General features: G+C 46.1%; 1 protein-coding gene across 1 annotated transcript; it reads right to left on the reverse strand.

Annotated features, from left to right (window-relative positions):
- Window positions 1–14: 14 nt before the first annotated feature.
- On the reverse strand, window positions 15–11,090 carry LOC133144951 (hyccin-like; the record flags this gene model as incomplete). Its single annotated transcript, XM_061268005.1, has 4 exons — window positions 15–1,670; window positions 3,164–3,326; window positions 10,679–10,766; window positions 10,945–11,090. Coding segments are annotated over 4 exons (885 nt in total), but the record flags the coding sequence as incomplete, so codon positions are not given.
- Window positions 11,091–17,146: the final 6,056 nt, after the last annotated feature.

A 17,146-nucleotide genomic window follows, 5' to 3' on the forward strand; every position in this document is an offset into this window, starting at 1 on the left:
TCAGCAAAGACAAATTTGAGTCAAAAGAAACACTTTATTTCCAGAAGCAATGAGCTGCACATCCTCGGACATATAAAAAGGCCAGTAAAAACATCTTAAGAACAACAATATGATGTACAGCAAAAGCAGAAGCAGTCACAATTTGTAAACTGACATACTGAAACACATCGATTGTCCTTTCAAATTATGTACACCAAACCGTTAATAGCACACAGACGACAGTTTACACTGGGGATGGAGGTGACCTTTGTGTTAGCATGATGATTTGATGGAGGTGGGTTGACTTGGAACAAAAGGAAAGAGACGTCAGAAATACTACAAATACCTGGCATGGTGGCTAAATGAGGTATTAAAAGAATCCACAGGTTTTCTTACAGACATATGTAACACACCTTCTTTTGGGATTGGTACCTGTGAGAGTTACTCCTTTATAAATATGTAATTAGCCTCTCAAGTGCAAACCCTGATACTTCATAGCCCTCTCACCAGAGTCAAAAACATCATTGGACTAATTATGTTGAGTTTCATCTTGCTCATCAGAACAATACTGACTGTAAATATTAAGAATGGAACACTTGCGATTTCCATACTTGTTAGGGAAGAATGTGGATTTTTTTTTCTTTCATAAAAATATCTGTTATTAGACCAAAGTCGTTTAGGTTTAAATATATTCGTCTAAACTCTGAAGGTACGGTTTGTATTGCTATGAGGAAGGAGCAAAGAAAATTGTTCTTTTTGAATCCGGAGGTTTAAACTTTCATTCAATCAACAGCTTTTATACACACACACAAAAGAGAAACACTCACCCACACACATCTCCTTCCATGGGGGGGGGTCAAGGTAAAGGTGAATGTATGGAAAACGCATGCAAAGGCAACACATGCCAACTCATTTCCAAATACTTTGACACACAGTGGTTAGTGATGAGCTTTAAATGTATATATTGTCAGAGGCTTGTAAATTTCTTCCTGACATGGCAGTGGTTTACAATGAATGAGTCAAAGAAATCGGCAAAGTGACTTCAACTCCCCGGCACAGAAAGAACAACACCGCAGTGGAGCATGGGAGCGAAGGAAAAGAAAAAAAAATGTTCGTGGTCCCTAGTGGTTGGCATGGCTTACAGCTCCAGGTTACTGGTGCAGAATCACAGGATCAAATCCAAAGGTTCATCATAAAACCATTTCAAAGGTCCGAGCCAAGGTGCGCGCTGATACTTGGCGAACGTTGCGTGTGGTTTAAATAGGCCGTCCCTTCCTCCTGCAGGCTGCATGAATAAGTGCCAGATTCTGGGGCAGTGTGGTTGCCAGGGGCCGGGGTGGTACCGGCGGCTACCTGCTCAAAAGAGCGAGAGAACACGGCGCTGGCCGTGCGTGTCAAGCTGGTGAGAGCTCCTGCTTTGGGCACAGACTGGCTCGAAGTGAGCGTGAGACGTTTGACGGACGTCTCCACGCTCTCGCTAGCCGCTCGACCGATGGGGAGCGGGCTGGATTCTTTGTCCTTGCTGCTGCACCCGCCCAGACGGTACTTCTTTATGGCCTTTGCCCCTAGATTTAACGTGGTGACGCTGTTGCTGATGATGATGGTGGGTGGGTTTGTGTCAGGCGCCATCCCGCCTTCGTCCGCCTCCGAAATATCCATCAGCTCATCCGGGGAACCCAGATCCATTGCGTCTGTGGTGGTCACACAAAGGGAGACAAGCGGAGTTAACAGTCAATCTGCGGCCAATGGACAAAAGCCATTTGCCATCCAGCCCATTACATTCAGTCCAAATCTTCTACATTAATGTGCCATGATACTGACTGGCCTGATTTGGTTAAAACTGAATAGTCATGGGCTGCAGGGCAAACGTATGACTGTCTTCCAGCAGGTGGCGCCATCACCACAGCCTGAGAGAGGATTGATTTCTCGCAACCTGCTGCCAAGACTTTTGTTTTGGATTCCCACCACCAACAAAATGTTTTCTAATGTGGTGTATCGGTGAGGGAGTGAAATGTCCCAAAAGAGGCAGGTGAGGAAAGTGTTGAGGGTGTGAGCCTAGGAAACATCACAAAGGGAAAGTGAAGAAGGCAAGACATTCAATTAGTCACTCAAAAAAAAAAACCACACACACACAAGTCCTTCTGCATCCTAAGCCGCTAATAATTTGTAGTGGAACAGAACAACAATGAAAAGCTGGGAAACAGAAATGCAGGTTACTGTATCCAATGCTCCGATTCATCAGTCATGAAAAGGTTTGTGCTAAATTAAGACCTGCATATCTTTGTCCCGCTTCTGTCTAATAAAAAGTGTCCAAGTGCAACCCAGGAGTGCTGTCGAGGAGGCACAACATTTGCATTTGATGTCATAGACAGTGAATAATATAAATCTGTGAGGAGGATTGTTTGCTTGCTTTGTCATGAGTTGAAGGAACGATAACGGCGGATTGTGAGGAAGTCTGAGCCACGGGGGACGGAGTGAGTCAAAAAGGTGAAAAAAAGGGCTGGTTAAAAAGCGGGGAAGAATCATCAAGGGTTTTTTTTTTCAGACCACGACGCCCCCACTGACAGTTACCTAGGTTACCCCAGGATTGGGGCAAGGGGAAGGAAGAACTTAGTGCTGGCTCCTCCCTATGGAGGCCGACCCAGAACTCTCATTTTCCAGCATTCGCCTCACAGACTTCTGCTTCCTGACCTCCTGCCCCCGCATGCTGGACTCATGACTTCGGGGTTCCGGGCTGACATCGGAGGCACCTCCCAAAGTTTCGCCGTCCGGGTAGGTGCGGCCGTCGGAGCGCGCTCGCAGGGATTCTCCGTTGGGCATTCGCTCGCTGCTCACGCCCGTCACACTGATATCGGGGATGGCCACGCCCCCCGGCGCGGCCTCACTGTCTACACTCACCTCCTGGGACTCTGCTGGTCGGGCACAGGAAGGTTTGCACAACACACAAACATCCATGTCATGCACACGCATGAAAAAAGGGCAATGTGTGCAGGCACACATGACCCAAAAGACACAAAACAGAATTAAAGCAATAACAGAAAGATCCAAATAAAATACAAAAAATATGATGAAAGTATATGCAACGGAGTTGAACATTTGGATGGAAATGTATGAATATCACAATGAAGGAAACCATCCATCCAGAGGTTTCATCCTGGTTGCCCACACTCATCTGACATCTCACCGTGTCGTTTGCAGCGGTGGCCCCTGATAGAGAGCGACGTGACAGCATTCCGGGAGATCCTGGAAGCGGTGGGTGTGATCTCCACCTGGATGCTACGTTCACCCTCCCTGGTGTTGCTTTTCAGAGCCGCGCCCTGCTGCGTCGACTTGATGGCGTTGCCCACCTGATCAAATACACACAATAGTCCCTTGCCATTCAAAATCATCAGAAAAGCATTATGGACAACATTGACAAGTCCAGCCAACATGTGACTCTAATACAAATTACTATAATTACAATAATACTAATCCTATTTCTCCTAAGCGAAAGTGTAAATTCTTAGAGGCCACCGAGTATTTACACGTCCTTAAAAGGAACATGCAGCAGCAAAAGCAGCAGCACAATCCAAAAGGGCACAATCCCGGTGTCAGGGTTTTCCAAACTATCTTGATCTATGATTATGTTGGAATGTATATAACCGGTAATAAATAACTTAGGTAGATTAGTTTTATGCTTACGTTGGTATGTAACCGGTAATAAACCACCTAACTCTGTCCCATCCTAAATAATGTCGTAAAACATCCCCTGCTCTGTTTACCTAGAGGTCAAGAGCTTTAACTTGTTTATTCAGTCTACTGTCACCCCCACCCTTTTCCTCTTAATAAAGATGCTCTTGTGGGAAGGGAGAGTTAGACTTCATTCGACCATCGCTGTGACAACAGCGACGAGTGAACTCTCCACCTGCAGGTGCCCAAAACGACTAACTTGTCTCCGTGTGGTTTTTGCAAAATAAGTTAGAGTGAGCACCACTCTAACATTTTGGTGCCGAAACCCGGGACCCTCATACCCGCCATCTGACTGACGGAGGAAGACGTGCTGTGCTGCATTGTCGACAAGCCAGCGTCCATTAGGAGGACCTGGAAAAGAAAGTCCTGGGAAGAGAACTTCTTCGCTGGGCCAGCATCTTAGGTCTGCCTTCGTCTGACAGAGGTGGTTGACGGGACCCGGAAATGCAACGAACCAGGGGACAAGTAAGTTAAAGCCCTAAAGTTGTGGGATTGTGTGGTTGTGAAACGCGTAAAAGTAAAAGTGCACAGGAATAAAAATAGGCAAGACAGAAGATAAGAAGTCTTGTGGAAGGAGGGGGTGTTGTAGAGTCCCCCTCCGGATGAAGTGGCTCTTCTGGAGCGGTGGTTTTCAAAATATTTTTGTCAAATCTCACGTACCTCCGTGTACCCTGATTTGACAACCACTGTTCTAAGAGGACAACTTCGCGTTGGCAGGGCTGGGTAACAGGACTGTTGTCTTTAGTTCCCAGGGAAGGAAGGGGTGTTGTAGAGTCCCCTATCCGGATGAAGCAGCTCTTTTATTTTTAAAAGAGGACTTCGCGTTGGCAGGGATAAGAAATTTGTGTGGTTGAATGTGTGACTGGTAGGATAAATTGACTAAAAAGCAGTTCTAGCATTGATCGACGGCAATAACACAGGCTAGTAATTTGTTAGGAGGTCAATTTAAACCTGCATTGAGGATCCTCAAAGAAAATAAAAAGAGATTGGAAAAAAAAAACACTGGAGAAATTAAAATTAAGATGAGAAAAAGGAACGATAAATCTCTAGCTCTTGAAGGAGATGAGTTCATGGCGAGTAGATTTCTTGATTGTATGTAATACATGCTGAAGTGGAAAAAGAAAAGAGAGAGAGTTGAATTGTGCTAGACTGTGGTTGAAAGCTTCACAAGAGAGAAGAGAATAAATCCAAAAGACAAAAGACAGAAAGTTGAAAAGTGCTGCGACCATGTTTGTCAGGCCGGAAGACAATGAGGCGCAGGCTCACTGTCCCGGCCACGGCTCCAGCCGCAGCTCAACACTGGTCAATAGAGTGTTTAAAAAAACAAAAAAAACCGGTGCCAGTCAAGGGGCAGAGGAAGAGGCAGAGGACAAATTTAACATAAAAAATAAAACATTTACAGCATGACAAGCTTCCTCTCCTTTGACCCCTCATGTTAATACAGAGAAAGAAAGAATAGATGCCCATATGACAGCAAAACATGTCATTGTCAGATTATTGGAACATATTTTGGATTATTAGAGCTCTTGTCCATGCAAGAAGTATGACAATGCTGTTTGTATGCCCAATGACAAATGACCAGAGATCAAATTGTGTGTGTACACTAAAGTTAAAATTTGCAAATCAAGTGGTAAATAAATGCAACTTGCTTCTAGAAGATAAATGAAAAATTAGAATGTACTGTCCTCGTGTACGTGGGAGGGACCAGCTCATGATCGACCACAGGAAATGGCCAGCCTGTGACGAATCATTGGTGCTGGGACCTGCCCTACGCGCGCGAGAGCTGTGCATGTGTGTTAAAATGATGAAGATTGGCTAAACTTTCAGTGTGAAGAAATTTGTTAGACTGTGGTCTATCCAATTTGCACCGCAGAACAGAAACGATTTGGAAAGATGAAAATGAGAGGAAAAAAGAGAAATGTGTTTGCGAGCAGAAATTGATCCACACTAGTGTCGAGCCCTCATGACAAATTTGAAGAAAAAAAACGACAGAACATGCTTTCAGGAATTGGAAGAAGTAAAATTGTGAATTTAAGACATTGCAATGCTACATTTAATATAAATAATTGATTGATGGTGTTATAGAATTATACAAACGGCTATATGCTAGCTAAATCTGAGAAATTGAGTTTGTTAAATCTAAAAGCAAAGAGAACTTCAGATTAATTTGCCAGTAGTTTTTTGAGTTGAGTTTTTTTGGGATTGGTGGATTGTTCTATCAGGAACCTTGAGTTGAAAATGGTATATGGATGTTGTGTGGTGAGCTTGGATGAATTGAGACCAATGTGATGGAAAGACTCCTTTTTGGAGACTGTGTGTGAGATGCAAATGAGCATTGATGAATGATTGCCTTGAATGATAGGAAAATACAGGTTGAATGGTTGAAGCTGTTGGCGACTACTATGGAAAATTAGTCGAGCGACTTTGCTGAAAGAGTGGTTTTGAGTAAGTTGAATGCTAAAATGAAAAACATAGCTTTTGGATTAATGATTAACTAGAGAAAAAACTGGAGAACCAGTAACACATGCAGAAGATGTGTGAACTGGGAAATTGAGAAGCGTTTTGAAAAGAAAGTCAAATTAAATGATGGAATCATATGTAGTAAAGAACACGTTCTCCCAAAACGTTTGTCAAGGTGTGAGGCATGGGCGTTGTCAAGCCTCAGAAGGAGGGAGTGAATAGGACAGATAGTGGAAGATAGTAATAATACAAACCTTTACGACATATGGATTTTCTAATACATTTAGTCTCATACTGTGGTAAAATTCTATTCTGGTATCATGCAATGTATATCTCACTAGTAAGCCTAAGTGTGACCGGGTCATGTTTCGGGTCAGATTCGTGCGGGATTGTTTGGGCCTTGGTCCATGATCTCATTGGCACGAGACATCTGGTTTCCATTAACAACTGACAAGATATGCACCCGAGTGAGGAAAGGGAGGCTAACTCATAAATAATGAGGAGATATTGGGAGTAATCTGTTGGTCCTTTCTTTAAGACCCTTCCTGGTGTAGATAGGTTAGCAACAAGAGAGATTTAGAGGTTCAACAGAAAGGCAGTTAAAAGAAACCAACATTATTAATTTGGACAGTTGCGGGCTAACAGGAGCATGAGAAAGAAGAGCTAAGAAGCGGGATCCAATTTGATCAGGGAGATTGGAAATTCACAACACCATATTCTAAGTCACATTTTTGAGCAAGGTAATTTACACAGGTAATAACGTTTGAGAGGTCAAGACATAGATCAGGGCTAGATGTGGAACGCAGACCTCGTTGAGTTAATTTTGAATAATGATACTGAAGACAATGTACTGTTCCATTAAGTTGGAACTATAGACGAAACGTAGCTCGAAAATAGGATGAGTTACAGGACTTACAATATAAAGACGAGATGGCTGTTACTAGGAGAATTTGAAGTTTGGTAAACAAACGTTACTAGCGAATTGATGGCAGCAGCTACATTTGGTTACAAGTTTGATGTCCCAGTCTGTCACTCTCAGTGCCAGGATCCCTGAAAACTCAATCCCGAGACTCTGCCTGCAGCCATGGACGTCTACAAAACGGTGCCTGGCTTTGAGGCACCTTTGACCTTTGGCAAGGACAAAGAAAGACTGTTGTTGTACTTGTAGGGGGACAAGTACACTCTGGAAAAAAGACGACATCCTCGGGGACGAGAAAAGACAGTGAGAAGCGGAGGAACTCACAATGTTGAAAATGGACTCATTTGAACAATGGACTCATTCGAGAGTGATGGATGGGTTGACTCTGAAGCAACAACAAAAGAACACCATCTTGAGAGGGTGAGGTGCGGCAAAAGATATGGACTTGAAATGTCCAACGGCCAAATCGCACTCCGTGCTGAAACTTCGTGGGGCTTGGGGTAAAATGGAAAGGAGCTTCATTGTGCACTGGGTTTGACAGAACTGAGGAGATTTGATAAAAAATTGAATAATGCGTAGAGCTACAGAGAAAAGCATCATAATCGGAGACTGAACAGATTTGGATAGGACAAATAGGCTAAAACGGTAGGAAACAAGAGCGAGATCTGATGTTTTGGCTCATCAGGCATAAGAAGTAGAAATTGAGTTAGATAAATTTTAGAATAGGACACTTGGACTAAAGTGAATTCAGTCAAGAGGAAGCTAGGTTGCTCAATGTACCTACTCAATAAAATAGTAAGTTCGTTGCACCACGGTGGAGTTTGGGTGGTCAGAATGTTGGATACGTTAAATTTTTGACTTTCACACAATCGTGCATAGGAGTCGCACAAGGCGACAGTTAACAAGACAATGACTGCAGTAGGGATCACTTACGACTGCACCGACATGGAAAAGTAGAAGCAAGGGAGTTGAGTAAGGGATTATATGCGGAACAGTCCGCTATACAGTTACCAATAGGAGGTTCTATCAAAAGGAGCTACATGAGAGATGTATAGAATCCCTTTGTCTGTGTTCTGTGTTCGTGCGTAATCTCTGTAAAGTTGTGTCAGGCTGTTGTCGTTTGTCTGAGCCTTGGGTGCGCGCTCGGTGTGTGTGCGTTTATGTGCACACCCTGTGTGTGTGCGAAAGTGTTAGGAAGAAGACGGCATGGATAAGGGAATCTCCTTTAAGACAGGAGGCAATAAATGGGAAAGCCCCTGTCATAAACGGTCTTTGGTTAGGAGGAATCATTAGGAAGTGCTCAAACTCTTCTTTCAAACACTCTTATCTGCCTCGTTAAAAAGGGCATTACAATTGACTACAAGAGTTGCAAAGGGCAGATGAAGAACAGTCCTTGGCAGATTATATGATCAGGTCCCTCAAACCGAAAGATATGTCCAATGCAAATTTACTGCCGCCTGATCTTTCCTCCTCACAGGTCGGCAACCCCATCAATCCAGGAGACTGGGTCTACATCAGGGTCATCAAAGAAAAGAACTGGGCCAGCCATGGTGGGAGGGACCATTCCAAGTCTTGCTGACTACCCCCACCGCAGTGAAGATCGCTGAACAACCCAGCTGGATTCACCTTAGCCAATGCAAGCTACAAGGAGTCCTGGACCCCTCATTTCGGGACGGTGGCGAAGTCTGCAAACAACTATCCCACCTCCGCTAGGCGGGGGGATGTCTCGGTGTTCCTGTCATCTTAGTAGCAACGGGGCTCCACATGCCAGGTGGATCCTCTGCTGCGTTGTGGTTGGAGCATGCTATGGTCTATGGGCACATCTGAACAGACCAAGTGATAATGTTGACCGTGGGAAACGATGGTCACACGATGAGAACTTTGAGGGCTGGTCATGAGACCCCAGAAACCCATACGAAACTAACGCTTGGTACCGGTATGTGAAGGTCGCTGTGAGAGCGCACGCACAGGAGGGATGTTATCTGTGTTTCCAAAAACTCCCCTTGCTCCCCACAAGTTCACTTGGAGGCCAGAGCAATGAATGTCACTGAAGCGAAATGTATGGCATTCATGGGAGGAGTTTGATATCAACACCGTACTGTCAGTCAGTGACGCTACCCCTACCGCCCTGGACTCGCAGGAATGAATCCGTGATCAAACTATTTTGGATTAATCCCAATGTGACTGTTGGAGGACGACAGATGCCACAAGTGGCCTAAACCAGGACGCTACCTGGAATGGACTACACGTGTTTCATCCAAGAAAACTAGACCCACGGATGCATTCACGACAACTGCTCTCCAGGAGGGAACTGGATGGGAGCTTTGGACATCACCGCTGTGTGCCAGGGTAGGAGAGCCATTTCAAGGTGTAAGGGCTCTCCTGCCAACATGGCTGTACCATTGGACGGGTCCTACTTCATTCGGAACGGATCGTGGCTTTATTTATGTTTTCTTATTGATAGCATTATGGTCGCCTAAGGCAGAGGGACCGTGTGAGACTTTTCCTGCGATTTAACATCGGCCAGCAGGTTTTTAGACCACACAATAAGTTTGGACTGGAGTATTGAGGAAAAACCTCATCTTCACTGGAAGTTGTTGCTATCATTGTTTGTTGTTTTTGTCGTGTTTCACCCTACACGCTCCCCAACCCGTCCGCTGTCGTCTCAGTTTTTTATTGATCTTTTTTTTTTTTTATTGTTGTTTTTCTTATTTTTGCTATTCTTCTTTATATTTACTTACTTACTTATGTTTGATTGATCGGGTTCACATAATCATATGATAAAACAGGAGGGATATGTCAGGGTTTTCCAAACTATCTTGATCTATGATTATGTTGGAATGTATATAACCGGTAATAAATAACTTAGGTAGATTAGTTTTATGCTTACGTTGGTATGTAACCGGTAATAAACCACCTAACTCTGTCCCATCCTAAATAATGTCGTAAAACATCCCCTGCTCTGTTTACCTAGAGGTCAAGAGCTTTAACTTGTTTATTCAGTCTACTGTCACCCCCACCCTTTTCCTCTTAATAAAGATGCTCTTGTGGGAAGGGAGAGTTAGACTTCATTCGACCATCGCTGTGACAACAGCGACGAGTGAACTCTCCACCTGCAGGTGCCCAAAACGACTAACTTGTCTCCGTGTGGTTTTTGCAAAATAAGTTAGAGTGAGCACCACTCTAACACCCGGGACAATGTGTCTTTTGTTCCAATGATGGAGGGAACGTCCACTTGCTGGCCACTTCATTCGGGTGTCATTCACTTCAAAGCTCAAATCATGCTAAAAATCATGTCTTTTCACGATTGTGGAGGAATGCACCCTGACTGGTGTAGTAATACTGCAAGTTTAGGTTCAATCTGCTTCCCCCTACGAGGATTACAGCTAAACAGAGTGCAAAGCATGTAAATAATCTAGCGGCATTACGCACAGTTTGCAGTCTGACACGCGGAGCGACACAATACAGCATAGTGTTCCGCGTATGATGCCAATATCCCGGCCAGCATGTGCGGCTTGCTTCACGTGTGCTCGCCCCCCCCGACCCCCGACCCCGGCATATACAACAATTACGATTTACGACCGGACTCACCAAGAGCGCTTCCGGGAACAACTCGAGCTGGGCCCGATACAGGACGTCATCCAAAGCTTTGGATCCGAGTTCCGCTTCTCCGTTACACCTATTGAATATTAATCGTCTGACTTTTGTAGAAGAAAGAGATTTTGACACAGTCAGTTTGTGACAGGTAAAGGCAATATGGTGACACATCTGAATAAATAAAAGAAAATGTAAACGGACAAGGGAATGTGCGCCAACATAAACAGAGCGTAAAATTGATCATCTGTGTGTACACTCACAATGCGTAGTGTATCCCTGTGAGGAGCTGAACCAAGAACTCTGATGTAACCGTCATCCGTGTGCTAATACCTTTATAGCGCCGTATCTGTTGCCGCGGGTAACCGCATATACACACTCTGGAGAATAGGCCAGAACAATCTTCGTATCATTTTTCGCCGACTGCTTGGGGCAAAATCCTTAAAGCGACATAAAATAAAAAAAAAAAAAGTGTACCGTATGATTCTGGCCAAATGTATCTTGTCTTTAGTGTGTGTGTTCCATCAGCGCACAGGGCGTGTGATGCGTCAGTGCAGTAGTGTTGGAGTAGTAGTGCCTGTAGTTTGTGCATGCTGCATGCTGCCTCTGCTTGCCACTTTTCTGCTTTCAGCTACCGCCACCGGCTAGCCCTCTGTTTCCGGGGGTGAAAAGAGGAGCCGAGTGTGTAAGTCTCCTCAGCCGGTACACAGCCTCTCCATTGCCAAGACTTGCACACGCCTCCTCGTGGCCACACACGGTAACTGGCACCTTGCGGTCCCAGGCTAAGTTGTGCAGGATCTCGGAGCAGCAGTGGGCCCCAGAGATGTGGCATGTAGGCCCACCGGTGTGTGGACACGCCCTACTGCCCATCAACCACTGTCCCGGCTGTGGGTAAACAGCTCCAGCTATGGGTAAATAGTGAAGACCTCAACGGTGGACCAGGCGGAGGATGATGGCTGACCTGAGGGGTGGCGTCACAACGGCTGGGAAGGCGGATGAAGGCTGCAGCAGAAAAGGGTCACCAGTCGTCTTGGTCTCCTTGCCACTGGACTCTGACCCCGATCTGTCAAGGACAGTGTGGTGACTGTCTGTGCACCAGTCTCCCCACTTTAAACAAAGTCACGCACAGGCGTCTTTTTCAGGGAATCCACCTTACATCCCGGATTAAAGTCCTGTGGCGACCAGTAAGTGGCAACGGGGGCAGGATTGTGAAGTCTGGAAGCCCCTAGTCACAAGCTGGCACATCAGGCGGTGGATGTTAGATGATCGTTGGGCTCCTGGACCGAGGCAGATAGAGCTCTTCGGTAGCTGCATCCACGACTGAGCAGCCCTTTTTAGGATCCACTCTGCTCACCCCTGATGGGGAAGGGGCTAGAAAAGGTGCCCTAAACATAGCCTGCCTCAAACCTCCCGACTGGATTACCGCGTTCAGAGGGATCACCAATATGCGGTCGAAACCACAAAAACATGAATTTTGGAGCATGGAATGTGCGCACACTAATGGACAGTGTAACCAGTGATAGGCCGGAGAGGAGAACCGCCATCATTGCCAGGGAACTGAGAAGATGCCGGATTGACATAGCTGCTCTTTCAGAAACCCGGCGGGCAGAGGAAGGTCATCTGAAGGAGGAAAAGGGTGGATACACTTTCTTTTGGAAAGGAAAGGCCACAGATGAGCCTAGGATCCATGGGGTTGGTTTTGCCATCAAGAACCAACTGATCAGTCAGCTCTCTGAACTCCCTGTGGGAATCAGTGAGCGCCTGATGACCCTCCGTCTGGTGCTGGTCAACAACCAGACGGCAACAGTTCTTAGTGCTTATGCACCTACCCTTGCTTCTGATGAGGACAAAAAAGAGGCCTTCTATGCCTGTCTGGATGATGTATTGTCAAAAATCCCCAAAGAGGACAAGATTATTATACTGGGAGATTTCAATGCCAGAGTGGGCCGGGACCACCACCTCTGGAAGGGCACCATTGGAAAGGAAGGCATTGGAAACATCAACTCCAACGGGGTTTTGCTTCTTAGCAAATGTGCTCAATATGACCTTACCATCACGAATACCATCTTTCGCCAGAAGAACAAACTCAAGGGTTCATGGAGACACCCTCGCTCTAAACAATGGCATCTTATTGACTATGTCATTGTCAGAGCCAGGGATCAGCGCGACGTGACCATCACAAAAGCCATGATGGATTCAGAGGCCTGCTGGACAGATCACCGCCTGATACGATCCACGATGTCCATCAGACTCAAGAGGAAGAGGAGACTCCAAAAGAAGCTGAGCCGGCAGAGACTAAACCTCGAGGCCCTGAACAACACTGCCGCCCTGCAGCTGTTTCAGGCCTCTCTTGGAGAAAGCCTCATTCAGGAATACCCTGAGGACATCGAAGAACACTGGAGCCTGCTCAAGTCTTCCATCCTCGACACCTGCCGTGCCACTCTCGGGTACAAGGCCAGAAAGCATCAGGACTGGTTTGATGAGAACGACACAGAGATAGAACAGCTCATCTCCAAGAAAAGGGAAACCTTTCGTGTCTGGCAAAATGACATCACCTGCACAGCAAAGAGACAGGCCCACTCCAAAGCCAAGGCTGACGTCCAGAGCCGGGTGAGACAGATTAAAAACTCCTGGTGGACAGAAAGGGCACTGGAAATCCAGAGTTTGGCAGACTCTGGTGACACCAGAGGCTTTTTCAGCGCTACTAAGGCTGTCTACGGCCCAAGCCATCGCGGCCAAAACCCCCTACGCTCTAAAGACGGGCAGGAGCTGTTGAAGGACAATGAGTCCATAAACAACCGGTGGAGAGAGCACTTTCAGGAACTCCTCAACCGTGACAGCACAACTCAGTCAGATTTCCTCAGTCACATCCCTCAGAGTCCCATCAGGGAAGACATGGGTGAACCTCCCACTTTAGTAGAGGTCCAAGATGCCATCAGGAGCATGAAGAACAACAAGGCCTCTGGGCCAGATGGGATCCCAGCTGAGGTCCTAAAGGAAGGTGGACTAGAGCTCCAGCGCCACCTCCATTCCCTCTTTCTGAAGGTCTGGGAAAAAGAAGTACTCCCCTCGGAGCACAGGGATGCTCTGATAGTGACCATTTTCAAGAAAGGGGACAAAGCGGATTGCGGAAACTATAGGGGCATCTCGCTCCTTTCAACAGTTGGCAAAGTACTTGCTCGTGTTCTTGCCAATCGCCTACTGCCACTGTCTGAGGAAATTCTCCCAGAATCGCAGTGCGGTTTTCGCCCATCTAGAGGCACTGCAGACATGATTTTTACAGCACGCCAACTCCAGGAGAAATGCCGTGAGCATAAACAGCCTTTGTTCATGGCTTTCATAGACCTTACAAAAGCCTTTGACACGGTGGATCGCCAGGCCCTATGGAGCATCCTTCTGAGGTATGGTTGCCCGGACAAATACGTCAGAATACTGCGTTTATTACATGACGGAATGACAGCCACAGTGCTCAATAACAGCTCCTTGACTGAGCCTTTCACTGTAGAGACAGGGGTCAAACAGGGATGCATTATTGCACCCACCCTGTTCTCTGTCTTCATTGCCGCCATACTCCACCTCATCAACAAAGAACTACCACACGGAATCTCAATATGGTACAGGACTGATGGCAGGCTCTTCAACCTTAACAGGTTCAAAGCCAAAACCAAGATCAGAACCACCACGGTCGTGGAGCTCCAGTATGCAGACGATAATGCCATAGCAGCACACTCTGCAGAAGACCTCCAGGGCATCCTGAACTCCTTTGCTAAGGCATACAGAGCCCTGGGTCTGACCGTGAACATCAAGAAGACCCAGGTGCTACATCAACCCCCACCCAACCAGCCATCTACTCCGCCCATCATAAATGTGGACAACACTGCACTTGAATATGTTCACCATTTCCCCTACCTCGGCTGTTTTCTCTCCTCCAAAGCGGACATTGACTCCGAGGTCAACCATCGCCTGAGCTGTGCCAGTGGAGCGTATGCCAGACTCCGGAAAAGAGTCTTCGAAGACCGAGACCTCCGGGTTGACACCAAGCTCCTGGTTTACAAAGCTGTGGTTCTCCCCACCTTACTTTACGGGGCAGAGTCATGGACAACCTACAGCAGGCACCTAAGAGCTCTTGAACAACACCACCAGAGAACCTTGAGGAAAATACTCCGGATCAAATGGGAGGACAGACGCACAAACATCAGCGTTCTGGAGGAAGCCAGGATACCGAGCATCACCACCTTAATAATGCAGCACCAACTCCGATGGACAGGACATCTCATCCGCATGGCTGACACCCGCCTCCCCAAACAGATGTTATACTCCCAGCTGGAGAGAGGTCCGCGAGCCCCGGGCGGGCAAAAGAAACGTTTTAAGGACAACCTCAAGACCAATCTCAAGAAATTCCAAATAACATCTCGGGACTGGGAGCGCATCGCCTTGAACAGGAACTGCTGGAGGGCAGCGGTGCAAGAAGGTGCAGCACATCACGAAAAGGAACTCCGCCGTGTCGCAGAAACCAAACGACAACTCCGAAAGGAAAGACAAAAACTGGCTCCAGCACGACCACAACCCACCACCACTTTCCCCTGCCCACACTGCACAAAAATATGTGGATCCCGGATCGGCCTCTACGCCCACCTGCGGACCCACAAGTAGACGACCCTGAAAAGAAGACCGTCATACTCGTTCCGAGTGACCGCCGATGATGGGTGTGCGTGTAAGCCCTCACCTTATTTACCGTCGGCCCAGCACTTGGTCCGGGGATTGTGTCAGGTGATTGCTGTTCAAAAACGAAACAAACACACACGCTGCTATGAGATGTTACGCACGTGCAAACGGAGTCAACACAACTCCAATTTGAGAAAGACCAGTTTTTCCAACACATTAGTCATAGTGTTTACAATGCAATAACTTCAACAACCGCCTCTTTTGTGATTCACTCCTCAAAACGGCAGCTTTTATTTGGTGTGTGTGCGTAAGATGACGATCTGACCTAAAATCAAGGAAATAGGACACTCTTTTACTCTCTGACCAATACAATTCTTAATATGTATCACCATCACACCATGTTGTAAAGCTCTGGGCACACCCATGATACCAGGAAAGAGGATCTTAATCTTTAGGGATTATTATGGCGGCAACTGATTTTATTGGCATACTGAAATGAAAATCCGGTCATAACACTGATTGAAAAGTCATACAATGGCATCAAGGATGCACAACTGACAATAAATAGAAAAAAAACCCTCCAATTTGATCACTCCACATAGATCTAAAAAAAAAAGTCAATGAATATACATGACACGGATATGAGCGTGACAGACGGAGAGGGAGTGAAGTGAGCTGAGGAGGGATGGTTTTAATTGCGTTCATTAAAAAGAGAACATGATGGAGACAGAGGGACCAATGTACCCGTTAACATTAGAAGAGACGAGGAAGTCGAAAACATCACAGCGGCGACTTCGCATCCACTTTGCCGATCAGAGATTTGATTTTCTGCAGTGATGAGAGCAGACTGAGAGACTCTCACATCCTCCATCAAAACATGTTTGTTTTTTTCCCCAAAGCCTCGAGTGTATTAGAGGCAAGCTTTTTAAGGCTCTATGGAAATATACATATACTGCAATATTATATATATTATGTATGAGGATGACATCTAAAGATGCCCCATAATAAGACAGCAAAGGCCTATTCCTTTCTTTGAACAAAACACAAGCATTTTCACAGGCCTTCTAATGTTGTCTTTACTAGATTGCCGAGAAGAAAAACATGCCCCCCTCTCCCGACTGCGCAGAGTGATGAAATAAACTGCTGCTGTTTGGTGGGCCCGTGGGATTCTTCTGAGACCCGCCACCGGTACTTGTGCATACAGAGCACCAGATGCACACACAGCAAATAAAGCTGATAATAGATGATCCTAGCATAATACCTGCTAGGAGGAAAAGGGAGGATGGATTATGGGGAACACAAGGAACATGAGGGACAAGCAGGGAGCAAGAGTGAACCAATTACCCCAGGAGTTGCGAAAGCCTTTCATCCCCAAACTGTCACTACACACACACACACACACACACACACTAATACAGTATGTATGCAGTCCCATTATTTTTTTCTCTCTCCCCCAAGCCCTTGTCCTGCATACAAACTCAACGTCTGCACACACACACGGTCAGACGTCTTACTTTATCACACACACACACGACTCAGAGAACGCTCTTCAAACAAATGCACTGTTGATTAAATATTGAAGAGTGCCCGCTTGAGCTTAACTGAGCCAAGATACAATTTCTCTTATGTATTTCAACATCCACAGAAGAGAAAAAGGATAGAGAGAGCTGAAATCAGCAAGCCAGCAAAATATATATCAACACAAACGGTGTTGGTAAAGAATGAATCCATGATCCTCTACTTCTCCTGTAAATAAAGCAAACCAAAATTGGGCATGTCAAGTATTGCATGTTCATATAT

Source organism: Syngnathus typhle, linkage group LG20 (genome assembly GCF_033458585.1).
Source record: "Syngnathus typhle isolate RoL2023-S1 ecotype Sweden linkage group LG20, RoL_Styp_1.0, whole genome shotgun sequence".
In the NCBI taxonomy this organism is placed as follows: domain Eukaryota; kingdom Metazoa; phylum Chordata; class Actinopteri; order Syngnathiformes; family Syngnathidae; genus Syngnathus; species Syngnathus typhle.